Here is a 13,707-nt window from a genome sequence, read left to right on the forward strand (position 1 = left end):
CCATTTTCTAGCAAACAACGTAACTTTGCTCTCTGTGGCTGAATAAGACTCCATTGCGCGTGCACATAAAACATCTTCTCTACCTCTCTATTTGTTAGTAAAACAGACTCTGAAGCTGTTTCCATGGCTTGACTACTGTGAATCGTGATGCAGTAAATATGGATGTGCACACCTCTCTCCAGTGTGGGACTGAGAGCCTTTCGGGTGCATAGCCACATGGGGTTAGCTGGTCAGAGGGTAGTGCTGTTTCTAGTATCTGGGCGCCCGCCATACTCATTCCATAACAATTGGACAGCAACGGCGTGAGGGCTCACTTCCATCCGCCTTCACCAGCACTTCATTGACATTCATTTTCTTAACAACCATTCTCTTTTCAGCCCTTATTAAGTCTTTGAGAATTTTAGACAAGCCCTTTCATGATATTCACCCCAACTCCTCCAAGGCCTATCTCCCTGCCCACACCAAACTTCATGTCCTTACTTTCTGGTTTTTGTTGTTGTTTTGTTTTGTTTTGTTTTGTGTTTTTAAATAACCCACAGAGTCAAATTTGTGCTGCATATATATATATACACATATATATGTATATATGTGTATATATATATATGTATGCATATATGTGAATATATGTGTGTGTGTATATATATATATATATTTTTTTAATGGTCCAGAGCCATCCACTGGAGTGCGGTTACTCTGGCCCCAAAGCCATCAACTATCCATAACTCCTCCTGAACCAAGCCTTCCCTGTTACGATGGCTCTCCCCAATGAGGGCAACATATTAATCTCAATGATAGTTTCTCTAATGCTTTTACTTTTCCCTCCTTTTTTTTTTTTTTTTTTTTTGGTGGGGGAGGATCTAGTGTCCTTATTCTGTATGTGATATCCAGTTTTCCCAGCCCCACCTAAAGAGGCTGTCTTTATCCAGTATGTTTCAGGCTGGCCTTGAACTCCTGACCCACCTGATTTCACCTCATGAGGTTGGAGTTGCCTTTTCCTGATGGCTAAAGATCCTGTATGTGTTTCTTGTCCAGTTATTCATCATCTTTTGAGAACCATCTGTTCTTTAGCCCCTTTATCGACTGGGTTGTTCCATCATTCGGTGTTTAGTGCCTTGATACATTCTGGATGTTAGTCCTCTGTCAAACGTAGCAAAGGCTCCCTGTGGGCTGTCTCTTGTTGCTTCCTGTGCTGTACAGAAGCTCTTTCATTTTGAGAAATCCCATTCGTCAGTTCTTGGGATTCTTTGCAAAGAGCATTTGCTGCCATTTTGAAGTGTTTTCTCCATGCCTCGCCCAAACCTTCTTGGAGTTTCTTATGTTAAATTCCTCCTTCCATTTTTAATTGATGCTCATACACTGTAAGAGATGAGAGATGAGGATTTAGTTTTCTTTTTCTACATGTGATATCCAGTTTTCCTAGCACCACTTACTGAAGAGGCTTTTTTAATCCAACATGTGTCTCGGGCGTCTTCACCAAGCTCCACATGGCCGTAGCTTTGTGAGTTTAATCCTGCCTCTTCTATCTGTTCTATTGGTAAGTTTGTTGTTGTTGTTGATCTTCGTTTCCAAATTTTAACTTATTTATCATCATTTCTACATTGTTAGTGAGTTCTCTTTCCTATCCTGTATTGACTTCCTTTTTTACCCAACTGTTTCTTTCTTGTCCCCTTAAATGTATTCAGAAATGTGCTTGTGTTGCTAGTGTGGTTGGTCAATCTTATACATAGCCTTTTTAAATTCTTCATCTGGGATCTCATCTTATTTCCTTCCTTTGGAACCCATTGCTATAGAACTGCTCATTTTTGGAGGAGTCGTGATCTTTCAAGTCTTTTATGTTTCTGCGGTGGGACTTGAACCTCTGGGATTACGTATTGATCGGATTTGTTGATTATCTATTTCATATGAAATATTCTATATCTATCCTTCCTACTAGGCTGGAGCTATACCTCAGTGGTTAAGTCAAATCCTCAGAACACATGTTTAGGGCATCGAGCATAATCTTCAACATGGGAGTAATGGTCTCTGTGTGATCCCTGTGTACACGGTGTAAATTGTCTATATAACTAGCTATGTATGGATGCAAACTGGCTCTGTGGTCGCATACCTGGAAGCTGGTGCACAGTACCCTGATGTAGCCACTTGTTTGACTGCAGGTGTTGAGCCATTTCTATGTAGCATCTCACTGTCCCTTCTCTGGGTGTGTGGGTATGGCCTCAGCCGGGAGCAGAACTCCTGTGGTATCCTGCGTTTCACATCTATCTTTCCACTGTTTGTCACACAACCAGTGTGGTTTATGGGCCACAGAGTGAGTGTTTTAACTAGAGTAGTCTTTCAGTCCGTGGGTACTGGAAGGGACTGGCAGCTTTCTCCTAGTAGTCACCCTAGTACCTTTAAGCATTTGCTACTATGTTGGGAACAAAGAGCTACTTAGTCAGTTGATGTTAGACAACATGGTTTGACATGGATAGCCACCATGGACCAGGATAGCTAGTGCTGGGCATCTGAGGGGCTGTGAGTCAGCACAAAGTGGCCAGCAACAGATGTCCAGGGAACCTAAAAGTCAGTGGTGACCTCGTCGGCCACTTTTGTGTCATTCTGTGTAAACATGAGCACTTCCCTTTTGCCTTTCTCTTCACTGGCCTGCCTGTGTGTCCATCTATAGACCTGTGTGCCTACCTTCATGTGGCCCATATGCAGGTTTACCTTTGTGCTTGTGCCTGTGCCTATGCCAGCCTATGTGTGGCCCGTGTCTGTCACTGTGTGCCTCGGTGCCTTCAGGCAGCTGCCTACCTAGCAACGTTCATGGATAAAGGATATCTTATCTGCCAGTCTCTTCAGCCCTCTAGGCTCCTAGGACTCCTCTTCCCCCCAACCCCGGCTCCAAATCTTGGTCCTCACACACTACTTGTCCACTCCCGGGGAGCCGATGAGTCTCGCTGCAATCTGTGGAGTTCCTTCCACGCAGAACTCCACACAGTTCTGACTCTTCAGAGTGAGCTACGCAGGGAACCCTTGCCCCTAACTCACAGGAGTGTTTAAAATGGCTTGTCACTGTGCATGTCAGATTCCAACAAAAGAGACTTTTCCTCGCACCAATCTGTTGTACAGACCACAGGATTTCCGTCTGGACTGCGCCTGCTCTCGGTGGTGTGTCCTATGCCGATCATGTTCTTGGAAGCTCAGGTGTCCCCCTCCTCCTTTGAGCTCAATCTCTCCCGTTGGCAGGTGCATATTTGTCCCCACCCCCCTCATAAATTGATGGACACTTAAGAGTGTAAGAGAGTTTTTCCAGCTCTCTTTATCTTAACCTCAGGGTCCTATTCGCTGGGTTGCTCTGGGAATAGGGCACTTTCCAGTCAGGAGCCAACGTGACCTCTGAACTCTCTCCTGTTCTGTTTAGTGAGTGGTTTCTCTTTCTTTGTCACTGAAGCTGGTGTGTGTCATTCGTCTGTCTGTTTTTGTCAGCATCCAAGCACCCTGCTTTATCCCCTAAGAAAATCCAGTAGTCAGCGCTTGGGCTTCGCCATCCTCCCAAAGTTGGTTCCTGTGTTTTAACTATACTTCTGCTCCATGTTGCCGCACATCAATCTGTCACCAGTGACTGTCTCAGGAGCAAGTGAGATAATTTACTTTTCTTTGTTTTATATTTATACATGGCTATTATTTCGGTTCTAGTACAGAAAAGGCGTAACATGTAATCAAAACAAAGTCTGAGGTTGTGATTTCCAGGAAGCCGACTCATCATGGTTTATATGTTTCAGATTGCTGATCGCAACTGCAGCCGGATGTCTTACTATTGCTCTGGCAACAGTGACGTTCCAGGTTCAACTGCAGCCCCAAGGCCAGTCAGCAAAAAGGTACACACCAGGGTGGTGTGGGGGTAATCCCAGCACAAGAAAGGACTCACTGGTGTCTTCATGTTGCAATTGAAAGTAGACACTAAGTTCTTTCTTTCTGTTTCCTGCCCAGCTAACACACACACACGCACACACACACACACACACACACACACACACACACACACACACACACACACACAGATTTTTGTTTTGGTCTATTCATCTGAATTGCCTGGAAGGTTTTGTAAACTGTTTTGCAGATCCTTTCCCCATTGTTTTTAATTCAGTACATCTGAGCTAGGTTCAAAGAACTTGGATTTTGAACAAATTACCAGTTGGTACTGATTCAGATATCCAACTTTGAGAACCCTCGTGTTCATCTCTTTCTTTTTTAAGGGACAGTAAGCTAGGGAAAGTTCATCCTGACAAAAGCAAGTGGCAAGAATTAGTATCATTTCAGTACTACATACGTATGTAAGTAATATGTCTTCTTGACTAAATGACCTTGACTGAGACCAAGTGCATTCAGAAACAACTTGAGCAGTTCCTTGGGATGACCTTTAATTGGCCTCAAATCTGAATTCAGAAACCATGCTAAGTAGGAAATGCCTGAAACCAACAAAGTGCCCTGGACAGTACTGTGGACGTGTTAAAGAGAGACATAGGCTCTCAAACCAGTTGTCTGTCATGTGTCCTGTGCCAGGCACCCAAGAGGTTGAGGTCCTGATTACCGTTTGAGATCCTTATTTAAGCATGGGTCCACTAACCGCAGTTACACATGAAGCTGTTTGCAATCGCTAACAGCTCAGGGAAGATTTTATTATAGAGAGGAGAGCACAAGCCTCTGAATGGCTCACTTTGGCCTGGAGGAGGGAAGGATGGGAGGTACCACTGAGCCTTAGACTGTAAAGTAATCCAGGCACTGGATGTCCGAAAGATCTTCCAGAAGTTAACTCTGAGAGGGAAAGTGACAGGAATGTGTGGTTAGGCCCAAAACTAACTTGTCACCTACCTTAACATTTAGCATTAAGCCGTCACAGCCACTGGTTCTAAGTTCTGCTTTCCTTTAAAAACTATATTATTAAAAGCTGAACATGTGGCACTTTAACCCCCAGCACTTGGGAAGCATTGGCAGGGAGATCTCTGTGAGTTCAAGCCAGCCTGATCTACATAGAGAGTTCTAGAAAACAAGAGCTGAATAGTGAGTCCTGTCTGCAAACGAAAGAAAACACTGAAACAATCAACATATTTGCCTAAAGTCTGACTTCCTTAGTGCAGATCCTGTTTGGTTTTGCGGTTGGTGGCTTACTTTGTCCCGGAATGACCAGAAGGGAGTCAGCTTTCTTTTCAAAGGGAAGGTTAGCCAGTGTGTTGCCGCCATAGCTCAGCCAACCATTTTGCTGCTTGGCTGTCTTCTCTAACCTCTGGAGCAAGGTGTTCTTACAATAACACTGTCCAGTAAGCAACATGAATTACATTAAGAAGCAGCTTAGCCCAGCCTAATCTCTTCCTGCCATAAGACTCTGGCAGACAGACTGACCTACTTCTAGCGGCTACTCCAAGGCTGGTGGAGCATGTCTTTCTTCTCCTGGGAGGGAGGAAGTGCAGCACGCTGTCCTGCGCTCTGTTGGCAACCAGCAGGGTTAACACGTGCGACTCCACCCCTCCCAGATGGCACAGCCTCACCTAAGACTGCATCAGCAAACAGATGCGCTCCCGTACACTGAGATTACTGAGGTTTAAACTGCCCCATAATGAGTGAAGCCAGTCAGTGAGCAGAACTCACTGCAGAAAGTAGCTGCAACACCATGACATCTGCTCAGAGATTTCTCCCTGGGCTTCCTCAAATCAAAAATAGTCCTCAAATGAAATGCCTGTAAGAACTAGTAAATTGCATCGTGTGCACCCCATCCTGTGGATAATTTGAAAGTTTGTCACGAGCAATCACTGTTACCATTGCTCTTTGCTTTGGGCTGACTTTGAGACTTAACTTCCACATAAGGATGTGGTATTTGGGGTTGGGGATTTAGCTCAGTGGTAGAGCGCTTGCCTAGCAAGCACAAGGCCCTGGGTTCGGTCCCCAGCTCCGAAAAAAAAGAAAAGAAAAGAAAAAAAAAGATGTGATATTTGAGTGCCGAAATAGTTTTCACTCTCCCGGCTGCTGAAAAACCGCAGAAGAGTCTGTCTCTTTGTGTTTATTCTAGGCTTTGCACACATGTGTGAGAGGAGTGAAAGCCAAAGAAATCCTGGCCAACGCTTTTGCCTTTTGTTTGTACGGCACTGTCTTGATTTGCCCAGCTCCGAGCAGGTCCCCAAGACCAAGGGCTGTCCACATTGAGAGCAGAGAAGTTATCAAGCAAACCAAAATGAGTTATTAGTTTTACTTTTGATCCCCAGCTTCTTCCCTTTTAAAATTTTTGGGACATGCGAGGAATTGCCCAACCTTGAAGGCTTTTGGGTACCATCTAGACGGTGGTCCTCAGAGTGTGGCATCATATTCCCCGCAGCAGCCGCATCCCCTGGGGAACTTGATAGGATGCAAATTCTCAGCCCCTGCTAGACCTTCTGATCAGACTCCCTGAGGATGGCACCAGCCGTCTGAGTGTTACTTGAGGATCGTACAGACCAGCAACCCAGTTTTGTGAGAGAGCAAAGTAACTAAGAGCAGAGAGAGGAATGCACTGCGTGGTCAGCGGGACATTGAGAGTCATTTCTCTCTAACATAACACCGACAGTGCCACCCAGGAGAGCTGCCCCGTAGAATGCAACTGTTACTCTAAGGCTGGGGCTATGGTGCATGCCACCGGCCGCCCTCCTACGTGTTATTTCCGTACTGACTTTGCCACCTGTCATATGGCCTGGGGTACCTTGGACATATGCCTCTGAGCTATTGTCAGCTCTTGCATGAGAAGAGAAGGAAAGGGGGGATTAGAGGGTAATAGTTAACCTTGCCTTCCTCACAGCCTGGTTTTTGTCTGTTTGTTGTTTAGCATTTCCATGAGGAGCTTGCCCTGCAGATGGTGGTCAGCACTGGACTAGTGAGAGAAACCGTCTTCAAGTACGCCTGGTTCTTCTTTGAGCTTCTGGTGAGATTCTTGTGTTTGTATCCATGCTCGGCGGGGCAAGCAAAGCACACATGGGAAAGGCAGTTTCCTGTGTCAGGACCTAACCCTAAGCCTAGGATTGTGCCTTGAAACGCAGCTGTTCTTCACCCTCTGTCCATCTTCCAACAAACTTTATCGACTTTACAGTAAACAACCATCGGGTTTGCATCTCCTCATGGTTCCTACCTGATCAAGTTGCCATCGTTCCTCTTGAGTCTCTTGAGGCATCTTCCTTTTCACTCTCAGCCCCTCTGTCCCACCCCAGGCAGCCAGTGTCATACAGACTGTGTCCATCTCTGCAGTTTTCAGAATGCTAGAATAAAGTGCCTTTTTTAAAAAAATCATAGTTAAAATGCCCTTGTACAGTCCTAATGTGTACCTGCGTGTCATGCCGTGGTCCCCTCATTTAACCACATGGGGCCCCCTTTTAGTTCCTGGGAAATACCAGGCCTGGCCTTTTTAACTTAAAGCTCTTTTTAAATTCCCTCTCACAAACTACCGTTTACTACCCATCCTCAACACACTTTCTGTTCTGTCCTCTGGCTCCCTTCTCTGGCTGCCTTGCTCTGTAATGGTGTTTCCACTTTACTCCACTGTAAACTCTCCTCTTGGAGACCCCATTTACCTCTTACTAGCACTATATTCAATTTGCCATTGTTTTCTGTCTCATCTACTGGATTTCTAGGATGTTATCCATCTTCATTATTTAATGCTTGCTATCGTACAAGCAGTAACCAGCAACACTAATAGTAGTTGGGAGGAATAGGAAATCTCTGTGTGTGCGTGTGTGTGTGTGTGTGTGTGTGTGTGTGTGTGTGTGTGTGTGTGTGTTTATATGTGTATGTATATCTAAAAGTCAATACTGCAGACTAAAAAAAAACCTCAAAAGAACTAAATTTGCCTTAATGAAAGGTGTCTTAATTATTAACTCACACATTTGCACTCACACACACTTCCTCTAACCACTCTTAGATCTTAGGCAGCACCCTACTTGTGGGAAAAGCACCAAAACTCAGGCCCAACTATGTGAGGGTTCCAGGGGTAACTCTGTAGGCTCTCAGTCCATCCTTGAAATCCTATGGGAGCCCTGCTTCTCCTCATAGCACACATCAGGGCTAGAGAGATTTGCCGTGTTGCTCAGTCAGGGGCGAGTGGAGCCTCCTCTAACTCTCACGTCTGTGTTCTTTCTATTCACTATTTCCCTCTTGGAGAAGCTCAGAGTTTGAGAACATCTCAGCCCATCGTAGTGACCAACAGTAGGCTAACCCATCCCACCCAGTTAGAACACTGTGTGGCTTATTCGGTCCCCTATTATCACGAGCTCAGCTCCAGTGGTTCCACAGAGCATCCTGCAGCTCCATTTTAAAAGCAGGTTTGTTTTCGATGAAGAAACAGCAATGACTCTGTCTAGTAAGTAACCCCAGTAGTAGCTGGCACCTCTGACAAAAGAAAAATGACATCCTATGTGAATTGAGCAACTTATGTATGCCAGCTACTGCCTCAACTATTTTTAAAGCATTGTCTCATTTAATCTTCCTGCAGCCTTGATTCAGGGTCTTTATGATTCTGCACTTGCAGGTGAGGTTAGGGGAAGGACAGTGGCCACAGAAGAGCGTCCAGGTCTGTCTAGGGTGTGGTCGTCATTGCTTATAAGTACACGGGGCTAAGGATCACAGAAAAGGTGAAAATTGCTTCTAATGGGTGTAATTGTTCACTAAGACTTGTTTGGCCCAAGAGAAAGGGACATCTAAAGTTAATATGCCCCCCTTACCTTTAGGACCCCCTTATGCTACAGAGATGACATGGCTTAGAAAAGTTCCCATGGATCAAAGCACTTTGAAGGGGTTGGTCCAAATGCAGGCCCACCAAGACAGCAGATACAGGGCTCTACAGACTGTGGCCACTCTGTCAGGGTCGCGACAGCTGAGAAGCATTTATCACAAGGCCTCTCCCCAGGGTGTCTGCCGTGTTGCAGGAGCCAACAGAGACTAGAGAGACACCCAGCCTCGTTCTGAGGAATCCGAGAGAAGGGGCAGAGCAGTTGGGGCATAGAGAAATCTAGAGGCAGAGAAGAGGATCCACCCAGCAGGGGCTGGAGCCCCAGAAAAACATTGATACTGCCAGGACCACTCTGTGGCAGTAGGAGTGACACATGGCTAAACCTTTCGCCATTGACCTCAGGCTTCAGCCTCCTGGTCACCAGTACAGCCAGAAGCCAAAGGAAAATGGAGAAGGGGCCATTGCTACAGTGTACAGACACGTCCTGAACATTCACACATGGAGAAGGGCAAGAAGCCACGTTGGGGGTGGGAGTTGTGGTGGACATAGAAAGACCATTGGGCTGGAGAGATGGTTCAGTGGTTAGAGCACTGACTGCTCTTCCAAAAGTCCTGAGTTCAATTCCCAGCAACCACATGGTGGCTCACAACCATCTATAATGGGATCCAGTGCCCTCTTCTGATGTGTCTGAAGACAGCTACAGTGTACTTACATATAATAAATAAATCTTAGAAAGGAAGAAAGAAAGAAAGAAAGAAAGAAAGAAAGAAAGAAAGAAAGAAAGAAAGGAGAGAGAGAGAGAGAGAGAGAGAGAGAAAGAAAGAAAGAAAGAAAGAAAGAAAGAAAGAAAGACAGACAGAGACAGACCATCAATCCCAGACCCAGACAACACCTCAGTCCTCCTCGCCTTGTTGCAGACTTACCTGACTGATTCTCAGGAAGCCTGAAGAGAACAGCTCCCCCTTGGCTCAGGCAGCAGGGGGCAGTTTGACACCTCCAGCTGCGCTGGCCACTGGGCGCTAATGAACAGTGACTTTGTCACAGGAGCCAGTACACTTAGTCCTTGGGTGCCCTCACACATTTTAATGAGTGAGCCCTGTGCTCAGACCTTGGAGGCTGGGAGGTAAATAGGTGACCTAGTTCACTTCCTCTGGACATGTCACCCTGCACGAGGGGGTTCTGAAAGGTGTCCATTCTCAGAACGGAGCACAGAGGGGCAAATGCGGGGGAAATTATTTTTCTACCTCACCAAACCCTGCAAGTGGGTGAAGCCCCACTGATATTTTTGCCGGGTTCTTCAGTGAAGAGTCAGGGATACAGGAGCTGGCAGGTTGCTGGCAGTCTGGACGTAGGCCATCGGTGGGAAGTACAATTGTGAGGATTATTTATTTGGTTGTGGGATGGCCAAACTCAACAGGCAGGAGCCGAATGCAACAGAGTTCAACAGGCTGGCGCTGGGGTGGGTTAGCCAGCAGAGGCTCAGGATTGGGGTCACCCGGACAAAGAATCCTTGTGTTCCCAGGCCCTTGGCTGGAAGTACAGTGAGAGAGATACTCTTGTCTAACAAAAATCGCACCCTGTTCCTACGCCTCGTTCAGGTCGTCTCCCCGTGTGGGTGTGCATCTCTGGGACTATGAATATGTCTGTGTGACCTGAGCTAGAAAGTACCTTTAGGCTAGGAGAAACCATGGTTCTTCCATTGGATTTTCTGTGGTTGGCTCTGCCCTGAGCTAGTCAGGGTAGTATCTGAAACACGGATCAGGAGGCCGCTTCAGTCCTTTCCTCCTGCATTGCCTCCTCTCTGTTTGTACCTTGTTTGTCTTGGTCTTGACAGGTTTATGTTTCGAGAAACAGAACCCTGCTGTTTGTGTACAAAGGGTTCCATGCTGTTGTTCAGAACAGAAGCCAATTTCCAAGACGCCAGATGGGGCAGATGTGGGTGGGTCAGCTCCAAAGGATATTCCTTTTCTGTTGTTGGATTATTTATTTGTTTGCTTGGTGCGTGCGTGTGTGTGTGTGGTGTGTGTGTGTCTGTGTGTGTGTGGTGTGTGTGTGTGGTGTGTGTGTCTGTGTGTGGTGTGTGTGTGTGTGTGGTGTGTGTGTGTGGTGTGTGTGTGTGGTGTGTGTGTGGTGTGTGTGTGTCTGTGTCTGTGTGTGTGTCTGTGTCTGTGTGTGTGTCTGTGTCTGTGTGTGTGTGGTGTGTGTATGTGTGGTGTGTGTGTGTGTGGTGTGTGTGTGTGTGGTGTGTGTGTGGTGTGTGTGTGTGGTGTGTGTGTGTGGTGTCTGTGTGTGTGTGTGTGGTGTGTGTGTGGTGTGTGTGTGTGCGTGTGTGTGTGTCTGTCTGTGTGTGTGGTGTGTGTGTGTGGTGTCTGTGTGTGTGTGTGGTGTGTGTGTGTGGTGTGTGTGTGTAAGTGTGTGTGTGTCTGTGTCTGTGTGTGTGTCTGTGTCTGTGTGTGTGTCTGTGTGTGTGTGTGTGGTGTGTGTATGTGTGGTGTGTGTATGTGTGTGTGTGTGTGGTGTGTGTGTGGTGTATGTGTGTGTCTGTGTGTGTGTCTGTGTGTGTGTGGTGTGTGTGTGTGTGGTGTGTGTGTGTAGTGTGTGTGTGTGTGGTGTGTGTATGTGTGTGGTGTGTGTGTGTGGTGTGTGTGTGTGGTGTGTGTGTGTGGTGTGTGTGTAAGTGTGTGTGTGTCTGTGTCTGTGTGTGTGTCTGTGTCTGTGTGTGTGTCTGTGTGTGTGTGTGTGGTGTGTGTGTGTGTGGTGTGTGTATGTGTGGTGTGTGTATGTGTATGTGTGTGTGGTGTGTGTGTGTGGTGTGTGTGTGGTGTATGTGTGTGTCTGTGTGTGTGTCTGTGTGTGTGTGTGGTGTGTGTGTGTGTGGTGTGTGTGTGTGTAGTGTGTGTGTGTGTGGTGTGTGTATGTGTGTGGTGTATGTGTGTGTGTGTGTGTGTGTGTGTGTGTTACTTGTACTGGCTGAAGTCTTTGCTTGCTTGCTTTGAGGCAGGGTCTCACTTTGTAGCCCTGGCTGACCTGGAACTTACTATGGAGACCAGTCAGACTTTGAACTGGTAGTAATTCTCCTGCATCCAGCCATCTCTTGGGTGCTGGGATTGCAGGTAGGTGCCACCAGGCCCAGCTGACAATTGCTTTTTGCTGCCATGCTCTGACTAGCCTGCACAAATTCATGAACTTGATTTCAGGATGTCAGGATGTGGCCATGAGAAATCCCAGTGTGGTGGATACTTGGCCTGTTTCTCTGATAAAATATTCTGAGGAAAAGAAGAAAGAAAGGAAGGAAGGCAGGAAGGGGGAAGCAAAGGAAGGAAGGAAGGACAGACAGGTAGGTTTATATCGGCTCACAATTCGATGACACAGTCCATCAGGGTAGGGGTGTCATGTTGACACATTGCATCCACAGTCAGAAAACAGCATTGTGAGTGCTGTGCTCAGCTGCCTTTCTCCGTTTTATTCAGTCTGGACACCAGCCGTGGAGTAGCACTACTCATGCTACTCACAGTGGACAGGACCTCCTGACTCCAGTTAACCTAATCATGCCCCACAGGCTTATCTCCGAGGTGATGTCCGATCCTGTCAAGTTGACAGCTGGCAGAAACCACCACCCCAATCTTCCCAGTCAGGGTGTCACAAATAGCTCTCAGCAAACTCACCCCCTCTAAGACTCCACCTCTGATGATGCCAGAGGATGACCCTGGAAATCTCCTGACCCAGGAGGAACCCAAAAATTAAACATGATCTAGATTTTAAAATAGCAGGCATAAACTGGTATTATACTAGTTACTAATTGATTGATAGATTGGTTAACTATAACTTAGACTTAAGAAACTCAAAACATAATTTTCCCTAGAAGCTGAGCCAACATGGGCTTCATAAGGAGTCCCATCTCAGACACACATTTATATTCTCCTAAGGCAGCATTCTACGTAATAGTTAAACTTCTGGATAGCCAACAAAACCCTGATCATCCCATAATATAGTTCACATTTTAATTTTCTAGCCCAAATGAACTCAATCGGAACTATAGAATTACTTTAGAAAAAAATGTTTGATTTTTAAATTTAATATAGGAGAGACCTTTCCCCTTTATTCTCCTTACTGTAGTTTCAGAGAAAGAAGACTTTATGTCCAGACAGCATTATACAGTAGTGCCTGTGTGTCTTGTATCATATACTGTAACAACCTGTGTGCTTCTTTTTTTTTTTTTTTCTTTTCTTTCCCTTTTTTCGGAGCAGGGGACCGAACCCAGGGCCTTGCGCTTCCTAAGCAAGCGCTCTACCACTGAGCTAAATCCCCAACCCCAACCTGTGTGCTTCTGAGGACCCAGCCTCCCTCTGCCTCCAGGACAGAGGGGGGCAATTGAAGAGGGCTGGTGTCTTCTGACACCAGGCTAATCTGTTAAGCTCCAGGTTTTGCCAGCAGCAGGAAAGGAGCCCCCTGACTTGGGGTCAACAAGAGGACACACTGCCCACCTCCAGCCACCATGGTAACCATTCTGTGTGTCGGAAGCATTTTGTTGTAGTTCAGAGCCATCTTAACCACCACCAGCACCAATAAAGTATCAGAAAGTCCACAGTGAAAGATTTCCTTCAAGCCATTCCCCCTTGTGTACGTTGTACAAGCGCGTCACCAATCCCTGCTGACATTGTCCCATTCCTCCGTAGGTGAAAAGCATGGCACAGTACGTCCATAACCTGGATAAACGGGACAGTTTTCGGAGGACTCGTTTTTCCGACCGCTTCAAGGATGACATAACTACCATTGTTAATGTGGTCACCTCGGAGATAGCAGCCCTTCTAGTGAAACCTCAGAAGGTAACCAACCGTGCATTCCCACTTTATAAATCGTTTGCCTTGACCACGTCACTTTAATAAGCAGAAAAAAATAAACCTCACTGGAAAACTAGTTAAAATATGCGGGACCGAACTCTGGGGTGTGGCTGGAGACTGCTGTAAAGACGTCGCAATTCGATT

General features: G+C 46.3%; 1 protein-coding gene across 3 annotated transcripts in view; it reads left to right on the forward strand.

Annotated features, from left to right (window-relative positions):
• Positions 1-13,707, forward strand: part of Dock8 (dedicator of cytokinesis 8) — a 191,425-nt gene that overhangs the window by 125,723 nt on the left and 51,995 nt on the right. For all 3 annotated transcript variants that reach the window (XR_015636764.1, NM_001037793.2, XM_087583984.1), the window contains 3 exon segments: positions 3,762-3,857; positions 6,830-6,925; positions 13,399-13,548. Coding sequence is in view for 2 of the 3 variants with exons in the window: in NM_001037793.2 (NP_001032882.2) it covers positions 3,762-3,857; positions 6,830-6,925; positions 13,399-13,548 (342 nt within the window). In the remaining variant the exon portion in view is untranslated.

This window comes from Rattus norvegicus, chromosome 1, assembly GCF_021556685.1.
Source record: "Rattus norvegicus strain SHRSP/BbbUtx chromosome 1, alternate assembly SHRSP_T2T, whole genome shotgun sequence".
NCBI lineage: Eukaryota > Metazoa > Chordata > Mammalia > Rodentia > Muridae > Rattus > Rattus norvegicus.